Below are 17,460 nucleotides of genomic sequence, written 5' to 3' on the forward strand. Positions count from 1 at the left end.
AGTTTCTGCTGCTTGAGTGTAATGTCCTCATTCTATGCCACTTGCCACTTCCTTCATCCAGGCTATCATTTATGTCAAGACTAATACCACAGACTCCTAAAAGGCTTCTTTCACACTTTAAGTCATCCCCATATCTGCTGGTGGAGGAAGCACTCAAAAAACCTGGCTGTGATTAAGTTTCTCTGGTATTCCAAAGCACTGTGCACAAAGAGAACAGTCCCAGCTCCCAAGTGTGGCATCCAAAATACTCCTACAATTTGGCTCCCACTTGCCTTTCCAAATGCTACACCTGACTTTTTTCATCAAGTCTTGCACAGAGTCCATTTTTTCCTTTTGCTGTGCCTTTGTTCAAAGTTACCACCACTTGTTCCCCATTTCTACATGATTAAGGCAATCTAGATCTATGCCAAATGCCATCATTTCCTTGAAGCTTTCTCTGATTTTTCTATTGAAAACATTGTATCTTTTTTACAGCACATATAAAATTCTACTTTATAAATTTGTACAAATGTCTATAACTTCATAGACGTAAGCTACTTGAAGGCAATAAAGTGTAATAGGCAATGGTTGGACTTTGGAGTCATGCTGTACTGAAATCCTATCTTTACTTACTACATGTGATCTTTGGGCAAGTTACTAAACTTGTTTAAGCCTCAGTTTCCTCATCTGTACAATGGGGATAATAATAGCATTTACACATATGTTAGTATTATGATGATTAAATGAGGTAAATAATGTTTGTAAAGTGTTAAACACAGTGTCTGGCATATCATGTATTAAATGGTAACTACTCTTTTTACTATCGTTGTTAAGGGGAAAATAGCTTTTTCATCTCTGTGTCTACTACACAGTCTCAGTCACAGAAATCTCCGTAACACTTTCTTGAATGACCAACTTTGGACCACAAAATTCCATTCATTAAATATCCCTGAGATTTCCCTAAACTGAAACAGTCTCTTTTTCTCTCAATTTACCTAGTATGCTCCCCTTTGCCCGCTACCAAACTTACCTGGTGTAAAATGGTATATCGCTCACGAAACAGCTCTGCTTTATCTCTTGCTGTTCCGAATAAATTTGGTGCAGGGTGGTTGGTCATTAACAGACTAGAAAAAAAGAATGCCTATTTTTGACTATCATAATTCACAAAGGTGAGCCAAAAGTACAACAAGAGACTATACCTTCTGGAAAGAAAGTACATTTGAAATTAATTTAAAATAAGTGGATGATATACTTACGGAAGAAATTTTTTTCTTTCTGAATTGTATACAAAGCGTGGAATATCAAATGCTCCTATGATATTGAAAACGTGTTCTCTGAAAAACATTCCACAAAACACAGACCTGATTTACTAAAACCTAAGTACTCTAGGTGAACATAATAACTTGTATTATAATTCTTTGTAATAACATACTTTTCACATTTTCTCAGGCCAGGCATACAATTTCTTATAGTGTCAAAAACACTATGGAAGTAAAAAGTTTTGCTTGTGCATTTTCATTTCAAGGGACAAGAAAATACTGCCAACACTCACAAGAAAAAAAAATTGGCCGGGCACAGTGGCTCACCTGTAATACCAGCACTTTGGGAGGCCGAGGTGGGTGAATCACTTGATATCAGGAGTTCAAGACCAGCCTGGCCAATACTGTGAAACCCTATCTCTACTAAAAATACAAAAAATTAGCCAAGCATTGTGGCAGGTGCCTATAATTCCAGCTACTTGGGAGACTAGGGAGGAGAATTGCTTGAATGCAGAAGGTGGAGGTTGCAGTGAGCTGAGATCGTGCCATTGCACTCCAGCCTGAGCAACAAGAGTTAAACTCTGTCACATACATACATACATACATAGTCAAGTTAACTTCCAGTTAAGAATTTCATCTGTTGAAAAAAAAAAAAACAATTACATATACAATAGTCACATCTTAAAGAAATCTCTCCCTATATGTACTACTCTTACGAGCTACAGTATTATTAAAGGTTTAACTTCTAACAATTCTTATTTTTTTGTTATTGTTTTTGTTTTGTTTTGTTTTTTGAGACAGAGTCTCACTCTGTCACCCAGGCTGGAGTGCAGTGGAGTGATCTGAGCTCACTGCAACCTCTGCTTCCCGGGCTCAAGCAATTCTCCCACCTCCTGCCTCAGCCTCTCCAGTAGCTGGGATTACAGGCCTGTGTCACCACACCCAGCTAATTTTTGTATTTTTACTAGAGACGAAGTTTCGCCATATTGGCCAGGCTGGTCTCAAACTCCTGACCTCAAGTGATCTGACCGCCTCAGCCTCCCAAAGTGCTGGGATTACAGGCATGAGACACCATGCCCAGCCCCAATAATTTTTAACATCTAAAATGTTACGCAAAAGTGTCCCAGGAAAAGTTACACAATGGAAAAAGAACTCCCCCAATTCTGGCCATATCTTTCAGGCTTATATAGTATATATAATGTTAGAGATGGAAAACTAACAAAATTATTTAATTTCATACATTTTTAATAACATAATGATGTTTAAAAGAAGTTAAAATTTTCCACAGCACTATTGTATAAATTCCCAACCTAAAAAGATCTTTCTTAAAATTATATGTTTATCTCCCAAATTGATAATGATCAAAAAAGGTTCATGTTACCCTGGAGGTAACAAGTATAGAGTAGCTGAGAATCAGTGAACTTGAGGACAACCTAGACTCCAGACACAGCTCCATTCTTTTCTGGTGGATCAGTCTGAGTAAGTTATTCACCTTATCATGCCATCTCTTCATCTTTGAGAACAAGGGCCTCTCTTGTGGTATGATATAATGACTCTCTGACAATTGAAGGTGCAAAAATCCTTTACTGTTCAGTCCCCACTGGACCTACACGTAGGCTGGCTGTAACACACAAACAGCCTGACAGAAATAACCGAGCCAGGTCAGTGAGGGGTGCGGGATGGCCGACCCCAGGCACTGCGCTCCGAGGCCAGGGATGAGTCTAAGCCTCACACCTCCTCTGAAACTACCCTGTGCCCTACTTTTGTGATGGGTGTGGGAGCAGGGGCTGCTCAAAGGTGGGCTGGGGTTGGAGGAAGCAGTCTGGTAGTTGCTGTGTGTCCTAAGGCTTTAAAGGCACCTGACCCCACCCTTGTTGGAACTGGTGCCACCAGGAGCTGTTTACTCTAGGTGAGAATCATGATCCTCGGGCGCTCAGTGCATTGCCTGGAAGAGCCACTCACCCTGGACAAGCCTCAAACAGTCCTTGAAGAGAAGGACTGAGACAACATGGGTCACGTACCTGCTCTTAGGGAACTATGATCATTGACAATAGCTGTATCTTCATCTAGAAACTGGGGGAGGGTGGGTTCAGCTATGTGGACCTAGTGGAGGGGTTACAGGATGGACACTTCTATGACCTGAAGTGAATCCTGTGTCATGAGCAGAAGGACCAGAGGAGCCCAGTCAAGAAGCAAACATGCATCACCTCTTCAATCACCCCAGCCTCCTTTACCTCATGGCTTACTGTCTGAGGTAGCAGGGTGCTAGGAATGAGGCCTGGCTGCTGCTTCTGTTCTGTAAGAGAGGAACACTGTGGAATGGATAGAAAGGCAAAAGGACGATGGCAACTTAGGATCAACTCCTTCAGCTGCTGCTGGGTAGCTACAGAGGCCTTGAGGCCATTCATGCCAAGGGTTAGGCCCACGGGGACCTGAAGCCCACCAATATCTTGCTTGGAGATGAGGGGCAGCCAGTTTTAATAGACTTGGATGGCATGAACCAAGCATGGATCATGTGAAGGGCTCCCATGAGGCCCTGACCCTGCAGGACTAAGTGACCCAGCAGTGCACCGTCTCCTATTGAGCCCTAGAGCTCTTCCCTGTGCAGTCACTGTGTCATTGATGAATAGACTAATGTCTGGTTTCTGGGCTGTGTAATATATGCCATGATGTTTGGGGAAGACCCTTATGAAATAGTGTTCAGGAAACATGACAGTGTGGCCTTTACTGTGCCAAACCAACTCAGCATCCCACAAAGCCCCATGCATTCTTCAGGAACATGGCAGCTCCTGGCCTCATGATGACTGTAGACCTGCACCAGCAACCTCACAATACTTGCATCCTCAATCAGTTGGAGGTACTGCAGCCTGCAGCTTCTGGCCAGCACACTACCCAAATCCAAGAAAAGCAGTGGCCATGTTGAGAAGGTACCCCCTTGTGCCTTGGAAAGAGGCTCCTATCCCTCACTGGAATCTCTATCCTCCCTCCCTCTTTCCTTTCCTGCCTTCCCTCTTTTCCTTTCTTCCTTCCTTTCTTTCATTTCCTTCCTTTTCTTTCCTTCTTTCTTTTTTGAGAAACAAGTCTCACTCTGTCATCCAGGCAGGAGTAGAGTGGCACAATCTTGGCTCACTGCAAACTCCGCCTCCCAGGTTCGAATGATTCTCCTGCCTCAGCTTCCCAAATACCTGGGATGACAGGCATGAACCACCATACCCGGCTACTTTTTGTAATTTTTAGTAGAGACAGGGTTTCACTATATGTTGGCCAGGCTGGTCTCAAACTCTTAACCTCAGGTGATCTGCCCACCTCAGCCTCCCAAAGTGCTGGGATTACAGGGGTAAGCCACTGTGCCCAGCCTGCTCTTCTGCTTTCTTACCCCCAAGAACAACACCTGGACAAGGGGCTTTACTGAGTGGGGTTGGGGGAGGGGGTGGGAAAAGGAAAACTGATGGGCTATGGTACACGGCTCTGTGCAGGATTGTTGAGCTCATGTTATGTTCTGTCTCCAAATCTGGAAGCAAGAGAACGTACAAACAGAAGAATAAAGTGAATGCAGATTGGTGGGGGGGTGGGGATAAGTAAATAAATAACAGGTAAACAACAAGTAATGTCTATTTTAGGATAACAATCCTTAAACTTTAGTACAATCATTTTGAATTTCTACTGATGGCTTTAGGAACATCCCTTACACCCTAGTATTTTATTTTATTTTATTTTTATTTGAGACAGGGTCTCACTCTGTTGCCCAGCCTAGAGTACAGTGGTGTGATCTCAGTTCACTGCAACCTCTGCCTCCCAGGCTCAAGTGATTCTCCCGTGTCAGCCTCCTGAGTAGCTGGGATTACAGATGTGCACCACTGTTGCCCGGCTAATTTTTCTATTTTTAGTAGAGACAGGGTTTCACCATGTTAACCAGGCTGGTCTTCCAACTCCTGACCTCAAGTGATCCACCCACCTTGGCCATCCAAAGTGCTGGGATTACAGGCGTGAGCCACCATGCCTGGTCACACTACAGTATTTTAAATGAGTTTGCAAGGATAAAATAAAAAATCCTCAATTTCTCTATTTTTTTTTTAGCAGTTATAAGTTCTGAGAGGGAGAAGATTACAACTTCCGACTAAAATAAAGGTAATGACTCCTTGCAATCATCTACATTGCCCCAAATAGGAAAGAAGTAGCAACGTTAAAACTGTCTCTCCACCCATTTTCCCCAGTGTTTTCCTTCCAGTTAAATGCCATGAATTTGGATGGAAGTATCATATCAAGAAGAAAGAGGGATATTCAGAGAAATAAAACCCAGAAGAATTACTGCCATATAAATTCTTAAACCTAAAAGTATGAGAGTGGAGTCATACAACTGAGGTCCTACCCTCATTTGCTATTCACCAAATGTGGTCACCTCATGTGACCAAGTAAAGTTGCTGAACTTCTCTGGGTGTGGTACTTTCCTAAGAGCAAAGTAAATTATACTTCTAAATATTCATTTCAATTCAACTCATTTGTAGCACACAGAAAAGTCAGATCTATCTGGGTAAGCAGCAGAAGTTAGTAATGAATGGTACAAGCAACACTGTATCCTCAAATCCTAGGAAAAGGGAGTAAAGATGAGTCATGTAATAATAAGGTTTGCAAAGAAAGCTGTTGTTTTTGTTTTGTTTTGTTTTAACTGAGACAGAATTTCGCTCTTGTTACCCAGGCTGGAGTGCAATGGCGTGATCTGGGCTCACCGCAACCTCCACCTCCTGGGTTCAGGCAATTCTCCTGCCTCAGCCTCCTGAGTAGCGGGATTACAGGCACGCGCTACCGTGCCCAGCTAATTTTTTGTATCTTTAGTAGAGACAGGGTTTCACCATTTTAATCAAGATGGTCTCAATCTCTTGACCTCGTGATCCACCTGCCTTGGCCTCCCAAAGTGCTGGGATTACAGGCTTGAGCCCCTGCGCCCGGCCCAGAAAGCTATTGTTTAAAAAGAAACACAGAAATAACAGTAACCACTGTAGAAATGTTGATCACTAATAATTTTCCAAGAAAATAATGAAAAATAAGTGCTCCATAATAATTAAAATAATTAAAAATAACACCTCCAACAAGGAAAAAAGTTAACTGTACCCACATACATAGTTTCATCAACAGATTGACTACATTCCTGGACTGCTGCTTCCACCACAGATCGTTCAATCATGTTTGATGACACTGAAAAGATAATTTCAAAGTCAAAATTTAAAAACAAAAAAATTAGTTCTTTCCACCGACAGCTTTTCCCCCAAAATAATTTGCAAATATTAACACTGGGATTCTTATTACACAGTTTTTAGAAAACAATAGTGTTAGGTGAGAACAATAACAAAAGCCTTATCTCAAATACCTCAGTCTTCCACACTCAAAGTTACAATACCTTAACATGCAGTCAAATGCCTTAATTTTCTAAACACCGTTTAGTTATAAAAACATTTCTGATCCAGGCTTGGTGGCTCACACCTATAATCCTAACACTCTGGGAGGCCGATGCAGGAGGATGGCTTAAGCCAGGAATTTGAGACCAGCCCAGGCAACATGGTGAAACACCATCTCTACAAAAAATACAAAACTTAGCTGAGTATGGTAGCACATGCCTGTAATCCCAGATACTCAGGAGGCCAAGATGGGAGGATCACCTGAGCCCAGGGAGGTGGAGGCCGCCATGAGCTGTGATCACACCACTGGCACTCCAGCCTGGGCCATAGAGTGAGATACTGTCACAAAAAAAAAAAAAAAAAAAAGAAAGAAAAAAAATTCCTAAACTCCCAGTTTTAATAAGGTTACATTAGTGTAACTTTATCACAACTGCTGTTTCAATGAGCATGATAGTAACAATAGTATCAATAGCAGCTACCACTTATTAAGCATTGAGTAAATGTGTGGCACCATGCTCAGTACTTGATTTACAAGCATTATTCCATTAGGTAGATGTCCTGTAAGACTGATGTTAATATGCCCATATCTTATAGACAGGGAAAATACACCTTTGAGAGGTTGAAAAATTTACCCAAAAACTAGAAGAGATAGAGAGCAACAAAAACCCAGGCCTGATTCCAGAGTCGACTCTTTTTTTCTTTGAGATAGAGTCTTACTCTGCTGCCCAGGCTGTAGTGAAGTGGCACAATCCTGGCTCACAGCAACCTCCACCTCCCAGGTTCAAGCAGTTCTCCTGCCTCAGCCTCCCAAGTAGCTGGGACTACAGGCGCGTGCCACCACGCCTGGCTAATTTTTTGTATTTTTAGTAGAGATGGGGTTTCACTGCATTAGCCAGGATGGTATGGATCTCCTAACCTTGTGATCCACCTACCTCAGCCTCCCAAAGTACTGGGATTACAGGCGTGAGCCACTGTGCCTGGCCCAGAGTGGGCTCTTTTAACCACTTTGATATGTTGTCAGGCAAAATACCATGTGCCATGTTAAATCAATGTATAACAGGGACAAGTATCATTTTCTTTTTTTTTTTTTTTTTTTTTTTTGAGATGGAGTTTCACTCTTGTTACCCAGGCTGGAGTGCAATGGCGCAATCTCGGCTCAACGCAACCTCCGCCTCCTGGGTTCAGGCAATTCTCCTGCCTCAGCCTCCTGAGTAGCTGGGATTACAGGCATGCGCCACCATGCTCAGCTAATTTTTTGTATTTTTCTTTTTTTTTTTAGTAGAGACAGGGTTTCACCATGTTGACCAGGATGGTCTCGATCTCTTGACCTCAGGATCCACCCGCCTCAGCCTCCCAAAGTGCTGGGATTACAGGCTTGAGCCACTGCGCCCGGCCTGACAACTATCATTTTCTAAATATTCAACTGTAAAGGAATTTTTTCAGTTATGTAAAATATATGTAAAATTCTGCCTTTAGGAATGAAAATGAGATATAATAACAATTTATCCTATATCATGGAATGTTTCTTCCTACATAATTGAAGAGACTAGCATCTATATAACATTAAGAGTGAACTCAGTACTTTTCAGCCTTTTGACTAAGATCAGGTGGAGTGAGCCATACCCACTTCTAGCCTCAGGGTGCTATAAATATCAAGACTCTTCTTTGCAGGCCCGTGCTTGTGGTATGAAGTTAAGTATTTAACAAAAAGGTCCCTGAATCCCTGTGACATTGTGGCAGTGGCAGGAGGAAATATGGTGACACAGTTTTACTGACTGGCTGAATAGAGGTCTCTTAGAAAACTCCCCCAAGTATCCAGCTGAAATGGACTGCCAATCATAAAACAGTGGAGCAGAGGTTTAGTTCATGGATTGGTGGCCCCATTCTAGCTTCTTTGGGCATCTTTCAACAGATGTGAATTCCCAAAAAAGAACATGAAGGAGGAGAGGAGGGGCCGGGCCCAGTGGTTCACACCTGTAATCACAGCACTATGGGAGGCCGAGGTGGGCAGATCACATGAGGTCAGGACTTCAAGACCAGCCTGGCCAATATGGTGAAACCCTGTCTCTACTAAAAATACAAAAAGTAGCACGGCGTGGTGGCATGTGCCTGTAATCCCAGCTACTCAGCAGGCTGAGGTATGAGAATCACTTGAACCCAGAAGGCAGAGGCTGCAGTGAACTGAGCTTATACCACTGCACTCCAGCCTAGACTACAGAGTAAGACTCTGTCCCCGCCTCAAAAAAAGAGGGAGGAGGGAAGAAGTGTGTAGAAAGGAAATACCTTGAAGGAGTTCCCAAACCTCTACCTTCCTGGGTCACTTTATGTTTTATAACTTTGGTGTACTCAGGAAAGAATGACCAACTTTTATAGAATGTGCTTTTCGCCGGGTGCGGTGGCTCAAGCCTGTAATCCCAGCACTTTGGGAGGCCAAGGCAGGTTGGATCACGAGGTCAAGTGATCGAGACTATCCTGGTCAACATGGTGAAACCCCGTCTCTACTAAAAATGCAAAAAATTAGCTGGGCATGGTGGCGCGTGCCTGTAATCCCAGCTACTCAGGAAGCTGAGGCAGGAGAATTGCCTGAACCCAGGAGACGGAGGTTGTGGTGAGCCGAGATCGCGCCATTGCAGTCCAGCCTGGGTAACAAGAGCGAAAAAAAAAAAAATAGAATGTGCTTTTCTTGATATCCACTTACTATTATTATTATTATTACTGAACTGGAATCTCACTCTATCATCCAGGCTAGAGTGCAGTGGCATGATCTTGGCTCACTGCAACCTCCGCCTCCCAGATTCGAGCAATTATCCTGCCTCAGCCTCCCGAGGGGCTGGGATTACAGGCACCCACCACTATGCCTGTCTAATTTTTGTATTTTTAGTAGAGATGGGGTTTGCTATGTTGACCAGGCTGGTATTGAACTCCTGACTTCAGGTGATCCACCTGCCTTAGCCTCACAAAGTATTAGGAATACAAGCATGAACCACTGCACCTTGTCCTACTTATTCTTATCACGAGCATTATATAATTTTGAATAAATGTTGATTTCCTATAGTTTGATTTCAGTAAAATGCTTTCCAACTCTGTTTAGTATATTTATCATCCCTGCATTAGTAGAATTGCTTTTATTGAAAAGTTACTGCCTCTGCCCTTTAACTTAGACTTACTAAATTAAGTTAAAATGACTAGCCATTCTAGAAAAATTAAAAAAAAAAAATCCCTGAAGAAATCAAGAAGGGATGGCAGCTCTGCTTACTTTACTCTTCTTTTTTCCTCCCTAACATTTAGAAATATCTCACTTAAATAAGACGGGGTAATAGGCACTAGGAGAGACAAAGTGACCATAAAGGTCCAGATCAAAATCAGAAACCAAGTGCAGAAAAGACAGTGATGACACCTCCAACAGGGAGAGGAACTATAAAAGGGCCCTTGGGCTAGGCATGGTGGCTCACGCCTGTAATCCCAGGACTTTGGGAGGCCAAGGCAGGTAGATCACCTGAGGTCAGGAGTTTGAGATCAGCCGGGCCAACATGGTGAAACCTTGTCTCTACCAAAAATACAAAAAGAAAAATTAGCCGGGCATGGTGGTGCACTCCTATAATCTCAGCTACTCGGGAGGCTGACGCAGGAGAATTGGTAGAACTCGGGAGGCAGAGGTTGCAGTAAGCCAAAACCACACCATTGAACTCCAGCCTGGGAAACAAGCAAAACTCCGTCACACACAAACACACACACACACACACACACACACACGGCCCTTAGGAGTCATCCTAAGGTTCCAACTAAATCAAAGTTTGAATATCTTCATCAGTTAAAAGAAAAAAAAAAATTAAAATAAACTAAACGTATTGCCCCTTGGGAAGAAATGCTACCAGGCATACGTCTCATATCATGAGGACATCTTAATACTGGAACCTCCACTTCAATTTAAATCTATACATCTAACTGAAGATATAGAAAGATATTAACAATTTTAGGAGTTATCAGAAAATATTACTTACAGGGTTGTTTTTCAACTGCATCAATTATCTTTTCCAGTTTATCTTCAAGCTCTAACTCACTGATAGACTGAAGAGCTTCTGTGAGGTACTTAATAGCTTCACTAAGAAAAGGGAAGAAAAAATGAGGCAGGTCATTAGTAATTAAAGGCTAAAAGTTTTCTGCCAAAAAGCGGCAAACACTCATCAATCTGACGTTTAAAGAACCACTAACTTCTCTCTTCAAGTAGTACTCACATTTCCTGTGCTTTCTGAACAAAACCATCCTGCCATGCCATGCTAACATAAAGCCCCAAATCACATCCTTCCTCTAAGAGGCCTTCCTAGACCAGCTCTACCTGCTGCAATCTCCCCTTTCTTCTGAAACTTTTAAAAATTACATTTACATATACCTTAGATCTGATCTATCATATTAGCTTTGTATTACTTTTTACCCTACATTTAAGGCAAGGGTCCATATGCCTCAATGTCAAGCACCGTATCCTGACACTCAAATATTTATAACAGACACTCATATATTTAATTTGATAATGCATTTGTTCAAAGTAAATTCCAGTAATTTCATCACTGTTTTCAACTGTAAAATAAGAAAAACAAAGGCTTTAAAAAACTATGATAAATAAAAAAAATTTTAAAAATAATTTTAGGCCGGGCACGGTGGCTCACGCCTATAATCCCAGCACTTTGGGAGGCCGAGGCGGGTGGATCACGAGGCCAAGAGATCGACACCATCCTGGTCAACATGGTGAAACCCCGTCTCTACTAAAAATACAAAAATTAGGTGGGCATGGTGGTGTGCGCCTGTACTCCCAGCTAGTCAGGAGGCTGAGGCAGGAGAATTACTTGAACCCAGAAGGCGGAGGTTGTGGTGAGCCGAGATTGTGCCATTGCACTCCAGTCAGGGTAACAACAGCGAAACTCCGTCTCAAAAAATAATAATAATTTTTAAAAACTATAATATTTGAATATAATCACAGAAGCAAAACTCATATTAAAATCACATGAATTTTTGTTTTATGAAAGTAGAGGTTAGCACTCCCCTTGACAAAGACAGAAGATAGAAGCCTTTAATTGTGGGTTGGGCCTGAAAATATGCATATGGTTAAGGCACTGCCACCTGCTTCGTGGAGTCCGACCATCATTAAAAAAAAAAAAAATCACATTAATTCCTGACTTAAATGCTAATAATGCTCAGAAGGAATACTGTCTATTAGCTAGTTACATGCCATTCTGTATTTGTAGCACACAACTTTACACTTCATATCAATATTATTGTTATACTCATCACACTAATTATTCTATATTTATTTATTTTATTTTATTTTAATTTTATTTTTTTGAGACAGTCTTGCTCTGTAACCCAGGCTGAAGTGAAGTGGCACAATCTCAGCTCACTGCAACCTCTGCCTCCCGGGTTCAAGCAATTCTCTGCCTCAGCCTCCTGAGTAGCTGGGATTACAGGCACGTGCCACCATGCCCAGCTAATATTGTGTATTTTTAGTAGAGATGGGGTTTCACCATGTTGACCATGATGGTCTCGATCTCTTGACCTCGTGATCCACCCGCCTCGGCCTCCCAAAGTGCTGGGATTACAGGCATGAGCCAGCGCGCCCGGCCCCATATGTCCTATAGGTCCTCAGAAACACGGATATGCCCAGGAAACCTGACTTTCATATAAACTGGCAACTGCAGACATGCAAGTGGGCTTTCTCGGGTCTCTCGTGATGTCTCAGCAACCTCCTAGGGAGCCTGAGAGCTGCCCAGGTCACAATGCTGATAACTGGTTGCCACAGACAGGCTGCGGCTTCTCGGGGTCACTTTGACAAGTGCAGAAGAGCCTCGGTCTGCCTAGAAGAAACATTTAAACTCCTCGCGTGCGTCGGGGAAACCAAAGAAGGCATGGCAACCTCAAGATCCACCTCGCTTCTTAGAACATTTGAAGGGTCTCTGTCATTTAAGGTCAAACCCTCTCTCGGCACGCGGGGAGCCGCCGCGGTGCGTCCCGCTGCCCCAGGCGGCGGTCGGGTCCCGGCTCTTCCCTCTCGCCCCTCAAGCTGCCCGAGCCCACTCACCCCCGGAGCAGCAAGCCCCGCAACTTGAAGGCGGAGAGAGCCCGGCTCCGCAACCGCTCCGGCGCCATATTCGCCATTTGGCGCCACCACCTCAGCTCCGCCCCTTCCCGGGCGTGCCCCGCCCCAGTTCCACCTCTTCCTGGGCGCGCCCCGGCCCCGGCTCCGGCCGCTCTGGACCCTGTTAGACCGCTGATTGGTCCCCGCTGTCTGCGCCCCAGCAACGGGGACCTAGCAGTTCGCAGCCCCGGACCGGGTAGGCTGACAGTGGTGACCGCCTTGCACTCCTTTGCTGCCGGGAAACTGACTGCCAGAGCGTTTTCCCCGGTGTCGAGTTGGGAATGTGCTTCCCTTACCCCAAGTGCATCGTTGAGCTGCAGCTCTCACCGCTGCCCTAGACATGCCACTACCGCGGCCGGGCTTCCCTGACCCAGGATCGCTTTTTTGGAGCTATGAGAGCTGTTGGGTTCCCTACTTCGCACAATCTCTGGAAATACTGTGCCTCGACATTTACTGGAAGCTGTTGTAAATCTCCATCGCTCCCACTACACCGATTTTTATTTAACTTGAGGGCTTTGTATGCGCCATGCACTGTCATAAGTGCTTTTTTTTTCTTTTCTTTTTTTTTTTTTTTTTGAGACGAAGTGTCTTGTCGCCCAGGACGGAGTGTAGTAGCGCAGTCTCGGCTCACTGCAGCCTCCGCCTCCCGGGTTCAAGTCATTCTCCTGCTTCAGCCTCCCAAGTAGCTGGGACTACAGGCGTTGGCCACCACACCCAGCTAAGTGTTTTTTGTTTTAGTAGAAACGGGGTTTCACTATGTTGGTCAGGCTGGTCTCAAACTCCTGACCTCGTGATCCGCCCGCCTCGAAGTCCCAAAGTGCTGGGATTACAGGCATAAGCCACCGTTCCTGGCTCATAAGCACTATAAATGTGTGAACTGATGTGTTGTCTATGACAGCCGAAAGAGCTGTGTGCTGTCTTTTTCACAACAGTCCCATTTTACAGATGAGAAAACTGAAACACAAAAATGGTAAAGGGCTCGCTCAAGATGAAACGAAGAGTTAAGTGGTGGAGTCACGATTTGAACTCAGTTATTCTGATTCCAAGAGGACTGTCGATCTGCCACACTTGAAAACGCTTGCTCCAATGAGTTGACTAAACCACAGAGTGCTTATAAGTAAACATGCAGCTTCTAAAACGTGAGGACGATTTCACAGTACCAATATATAGTGACCTCCAAAGTATACAGTGTTTTTTTTTTCAAAAGAGCAAAGTCTAATAAGGGAAGGGAAACAAGAATGTATGTATTTGTTTCTGCATTTTAAAAAACTTCTGGGGGCCCAGGCACAGTGGCTCACATCTGTAATCCCAGAACTTTGGGAGGCCGAGGCTGGCAGATCACTTGAGGCCAAGAATTCGAGACCACAAGGTGAAACCCCATCTCTACCAAAACAAAACAAAACAAAAATTAGCCGGGCATGGTGGTGCGCCTGTAATCCCAGCTCCTGGGGAGGCTGAGGCAGGAGAATTGCTTTAGCCTGGGAGGCTGAGGTTACAGTGAGCCGAGATCCTGCCACCACTCCAGCCTGGGCAACAATTCAAGACTGTCTCAAAAACAAAAACAACAACAAAAATTCCTGAAGGTTAAACCAGAGACTACAAAAGTGATTAACTGTAAAGGGATGAGGGGGATAGGGATGAAAGTGAAGTGTTTCTTTACAATGAGACTTTTAATCCATTTGTATGTTTTACATATTCAAACAATAGAAAAGAAAAAGGCGAGCTTAAAATTGAAAGCACACTAAGCCAGGCGCGGTGGCTCATGCCTGTAATCCCAGCTCTTTGGGAGGCCAAGGTGGGCAGATCACGATGTCAAGAGATCAAGACCATCCTGGCCAACATGGTGAGACCCGAGACCCTGTCTCTACTAAAAATACAAAATTACCCAGGTGTGGTGGCACATGCCTGTAGTCCCAGCTACTTGGGAGGCTGAGACAGGAGAATCACTTGAACCTGGAAGGTGGAGGTTGCCGTGAGCCAAGATCATGTCACTGCACTCCAGCCTGGTGATACAGCAAGACTCTGTCTCAAAAAAAAAGGCATACTAAAATAATACAGCTAACTGTATATTAAATTGGTAACATAGCATCACAAGTGATTTTTGAACACAGTTCTCTTTATTTAGTGAAATATTTTCCAAAGACAAAAACTACAAAGAACTTTTGAATTTTTCTGTAACAAAGAATAGTAAATAAGAATAGAAAGACAGTTAATTCTCAATACTGTACCTGTGATAGTTAGATTTTATAAGTAGCCACCAACAAATAATTAATGAATACTAAACCATTGCTTCTAGGGGAAGTACAGAATTAGGTTCCTGTGAGCTTCTGGTCACCATGTTTTCATCAACTGATCAATATATAACCTTGTTTTATGTGTGTTTTTATTTAAAGACATCTTTGTATTGTGATTCATTAACACTGAACTCAGGGCCAACAGCACTATAACTCATAGCTGAAGAAAGCTTACTTATCACATGTATTTTCTCCATAAGGCACATCACAACCTTCTTGTGTCTTCAAACTCTAGACAAAACTTCAGCACTATGGTTGGAGGCCACTTTTAACAGCAAAATCACCAACAAAAACAGCAAAAATGCTGAAAACATGGCACTAAATACGCCAGAAAAAGGACACTTACTTATAGTATGAGAGATGAAACAAAAAGACAGTGTCTGGGAATATACGTGGCAGGCAACTCAAATGTTTTGCTTCTCTATGCATGTCCTCAAATGACCATGAAAGCTTCCAACATTGATTTGGGAATTACAAACAAATGTTAGTGAATAGGTGAATTTGCAAATAAGGCATGCACAAATAACAGGTATTATTTGCTTACCAGTAGACGGATGAACAAGAAATAAATGGTTACCTATGTGCAGGAAAGGAGCAGGGGATAAGGACATAAAATGATAAAGCTATTAGGTAATGTGTTTTAGGAAAAGGATATTTGCACAGTCCCAAAATATCATCCTCCATATTACTGATAATTACAAAGGGAAAAATGTACTTTTACAATGGAACATTCAGAGGTTACCACCTTAATCAAGTATCAAACTTAGCAATCCAAATAGCAGGACAACATTATGTTACTGTTACTATCAGACAAATCCAGAATGTGGAACAATCTAAAAACCAACTGGCCTGGTCTCTTCAAAATGTTTTGTCATGGGGGAACCAGGCAGAAGGATTGATCCAGATTGTGGTGGCCAGTCTCTAATATAGCCCCCAATGGGCCAGGCACAGTGGCTCAAGCCTGTAATCCTGGCATTTTGGGAGGTCGAGGTGGGTGGATCGCCCGAGGTCAGGAGTTCAGGACCAGTCTGACCAGTATGGTGAAACCTCATGTCTACTAAAAATACAAAAATTAACCAGGCATGATAATGTTTGCCTGTAGTCCCAGCTTCTTGGGAAGCTGAGACAGGAGAATTGCTTGAACCTGGGAGGTGAAGGTTGCAGTGAGCCAAGATTGCGTCACTGTACTCCAGCCTGGGTGACAGAGCAAGACTCCATCTCAGAAACAATAAAATAAAAAAAACAAGATAGCCCCCAGTGATTTCTGCTTCCTGGTATTCATGTCTTGTACACTCTTGTACACAGAAGATGACTGAACTGTATAATCAATAGGATATTGTGGAAAGGACAGGTATAACTTCTAAGCTGGGTCATAAAAAACATGGTTACTTCTGTCTGGCTGTTTCTTGGATCACGCTATCTTGGGGAAACCAGCTGCCCTCAAGAGCTCTATGGAAAGGTCCACATATTAAGAAATGGAGGCCTCCTGCCTTCAGCCAAGACTAACTTGCAGTCCATATGCCAGTATGCATGAACAATTTCAGAAGCAGACCTTCCAGCTCCAGCAAAGTCTTCAGATGACTTCGCAATAGCCAATGTCCTTGTTTTTCAGTCTAGGTTCTGGCTATATTGCCCAGGTTGATCTTGAACTCCTGGCCTCAAGTGATCCTTCAGCCTCAGCTTCCTAAGTAGCTGGGATGATAGATGCATACCACCACTCTGGTCCCCTAGCCAATATCTCAACTGCAACTTTTGTGAGAGACCAGGGACTGAACAACTAGCCAAGCTGTTCTCTAATTCCTGACCCACAGAAATTGTGTGAGATAATAATTGTTGTTTTAAGCCACTAAGTTTTGGGCTAACGTGTTATGCAACAATATATAATACAAAGCTTTAAAAGACTAAAAGGGGCCGGGTGCGGTGGCTCACACCTATAATCCCAGCACTTTGGGAGGCTGAGGCAGGTGGATCACTTGAGGGCAGGAGTTCAAGACCAGCCTGACCAACACAATGAAACCCCATCTCCACTAAAAACCAGGCATGGGGGCTTCACCTGTAATCCCAGATACTCAGGAGGCTGAGGCAGGAAAATCGCTTAAACCCAAGAGGCAGAGGTTTCAGTGAGCCGAGATTGTGCCACCGCACTCCAGCTTGGGCAAAAGAGCAAGACTCCATCTCAAAAAAAAATTAAAAAAGGAGTAAAAGGACTGGCTAGGTGCAGTAAATTGCTCACCCCTATAATCCCAGCACTCTGGGAGGCCAAGGTAGGTGGATCACCTAGGTCAGGAATTTGAGACAAGCCTGGCCAACATGGTGAAACCCCATGTCTACTAAAAATACAAAAGTTAGCTGGGCATGGTGGTAGGCAGCACCTATAATCCCAGCTACTTGGGAAGCTGAGGCAGAAG

At 43.5% G+C, this 17,460-nt stretch overlaps 1 protein-coding gene and 2 pseudogenes across 1 annotated transcript in view; 2 read left to right on the top strand and 1 right to left on the bottom strand.

Moving 5' to 3' along the window:
* The window catches only part of POLE2 (DNA polymerase epsilon 2, accessory subunit), a 36,212-nt gene extending 23,412 nt beyond the window's left edge, over positions 1 to 12,800 (bottom strand). Inside the window, exons 1-5 of the mRNA XM_002753870.6 lie at positions 12,702 to 12,800; positions 10,633 to 10,733; positions 6,356 to 6,431; positions 1,236 to 1,313; positions 1,010 to 1,103 (exon numbers count right to left, since the gene is read on the bottom strand). Coding sequence (XP_002753916.3) covers positions 1,010 to 1,103; positions 1,236 to 1,313; positions 6,356 to 6,431; positions 10,633 to 10,733; positions 12,702 to 12,778 — 426 coding nt within the window. The 5' untranslated portion in view covers positions 12,779 to 12,800. The remainder of the gene's footprint in view (positions 1 to 1,009; positions 1,104 to 1,235; positions 1,314 to 6,355; positions 6,432 to 10,632; positions 10,734 to 12,701) is intronic.
* On the top strand, positions 3,007 to 4,289 carry LOC144577526 (serine/threonine-protein kinase 16 pseudogene; annotated as a pseudogene).
* On the top strand, positions 11,639 to 11,776 carry LOC118145412 (U6atac minor spliceosomal RNA; annotated as a pseudogene).
* Positions 12,801 to 17,460: the final 4,660 nt, after the last annotated feature.

This window comes from Callithrix jacchus, chromosome 8, assembly GCF_049354715.1.
Source record: "Callithrix jacchus isolate 240 chromosome 8, calJac240_pri, whole genome shotgun sequence".
NCBI classification, from domain to species: Eukaryota; Metazoa; Chordata; class Mammalia; order Primates; family Cebidae; genus Callithrix; species Callithrix jacchus.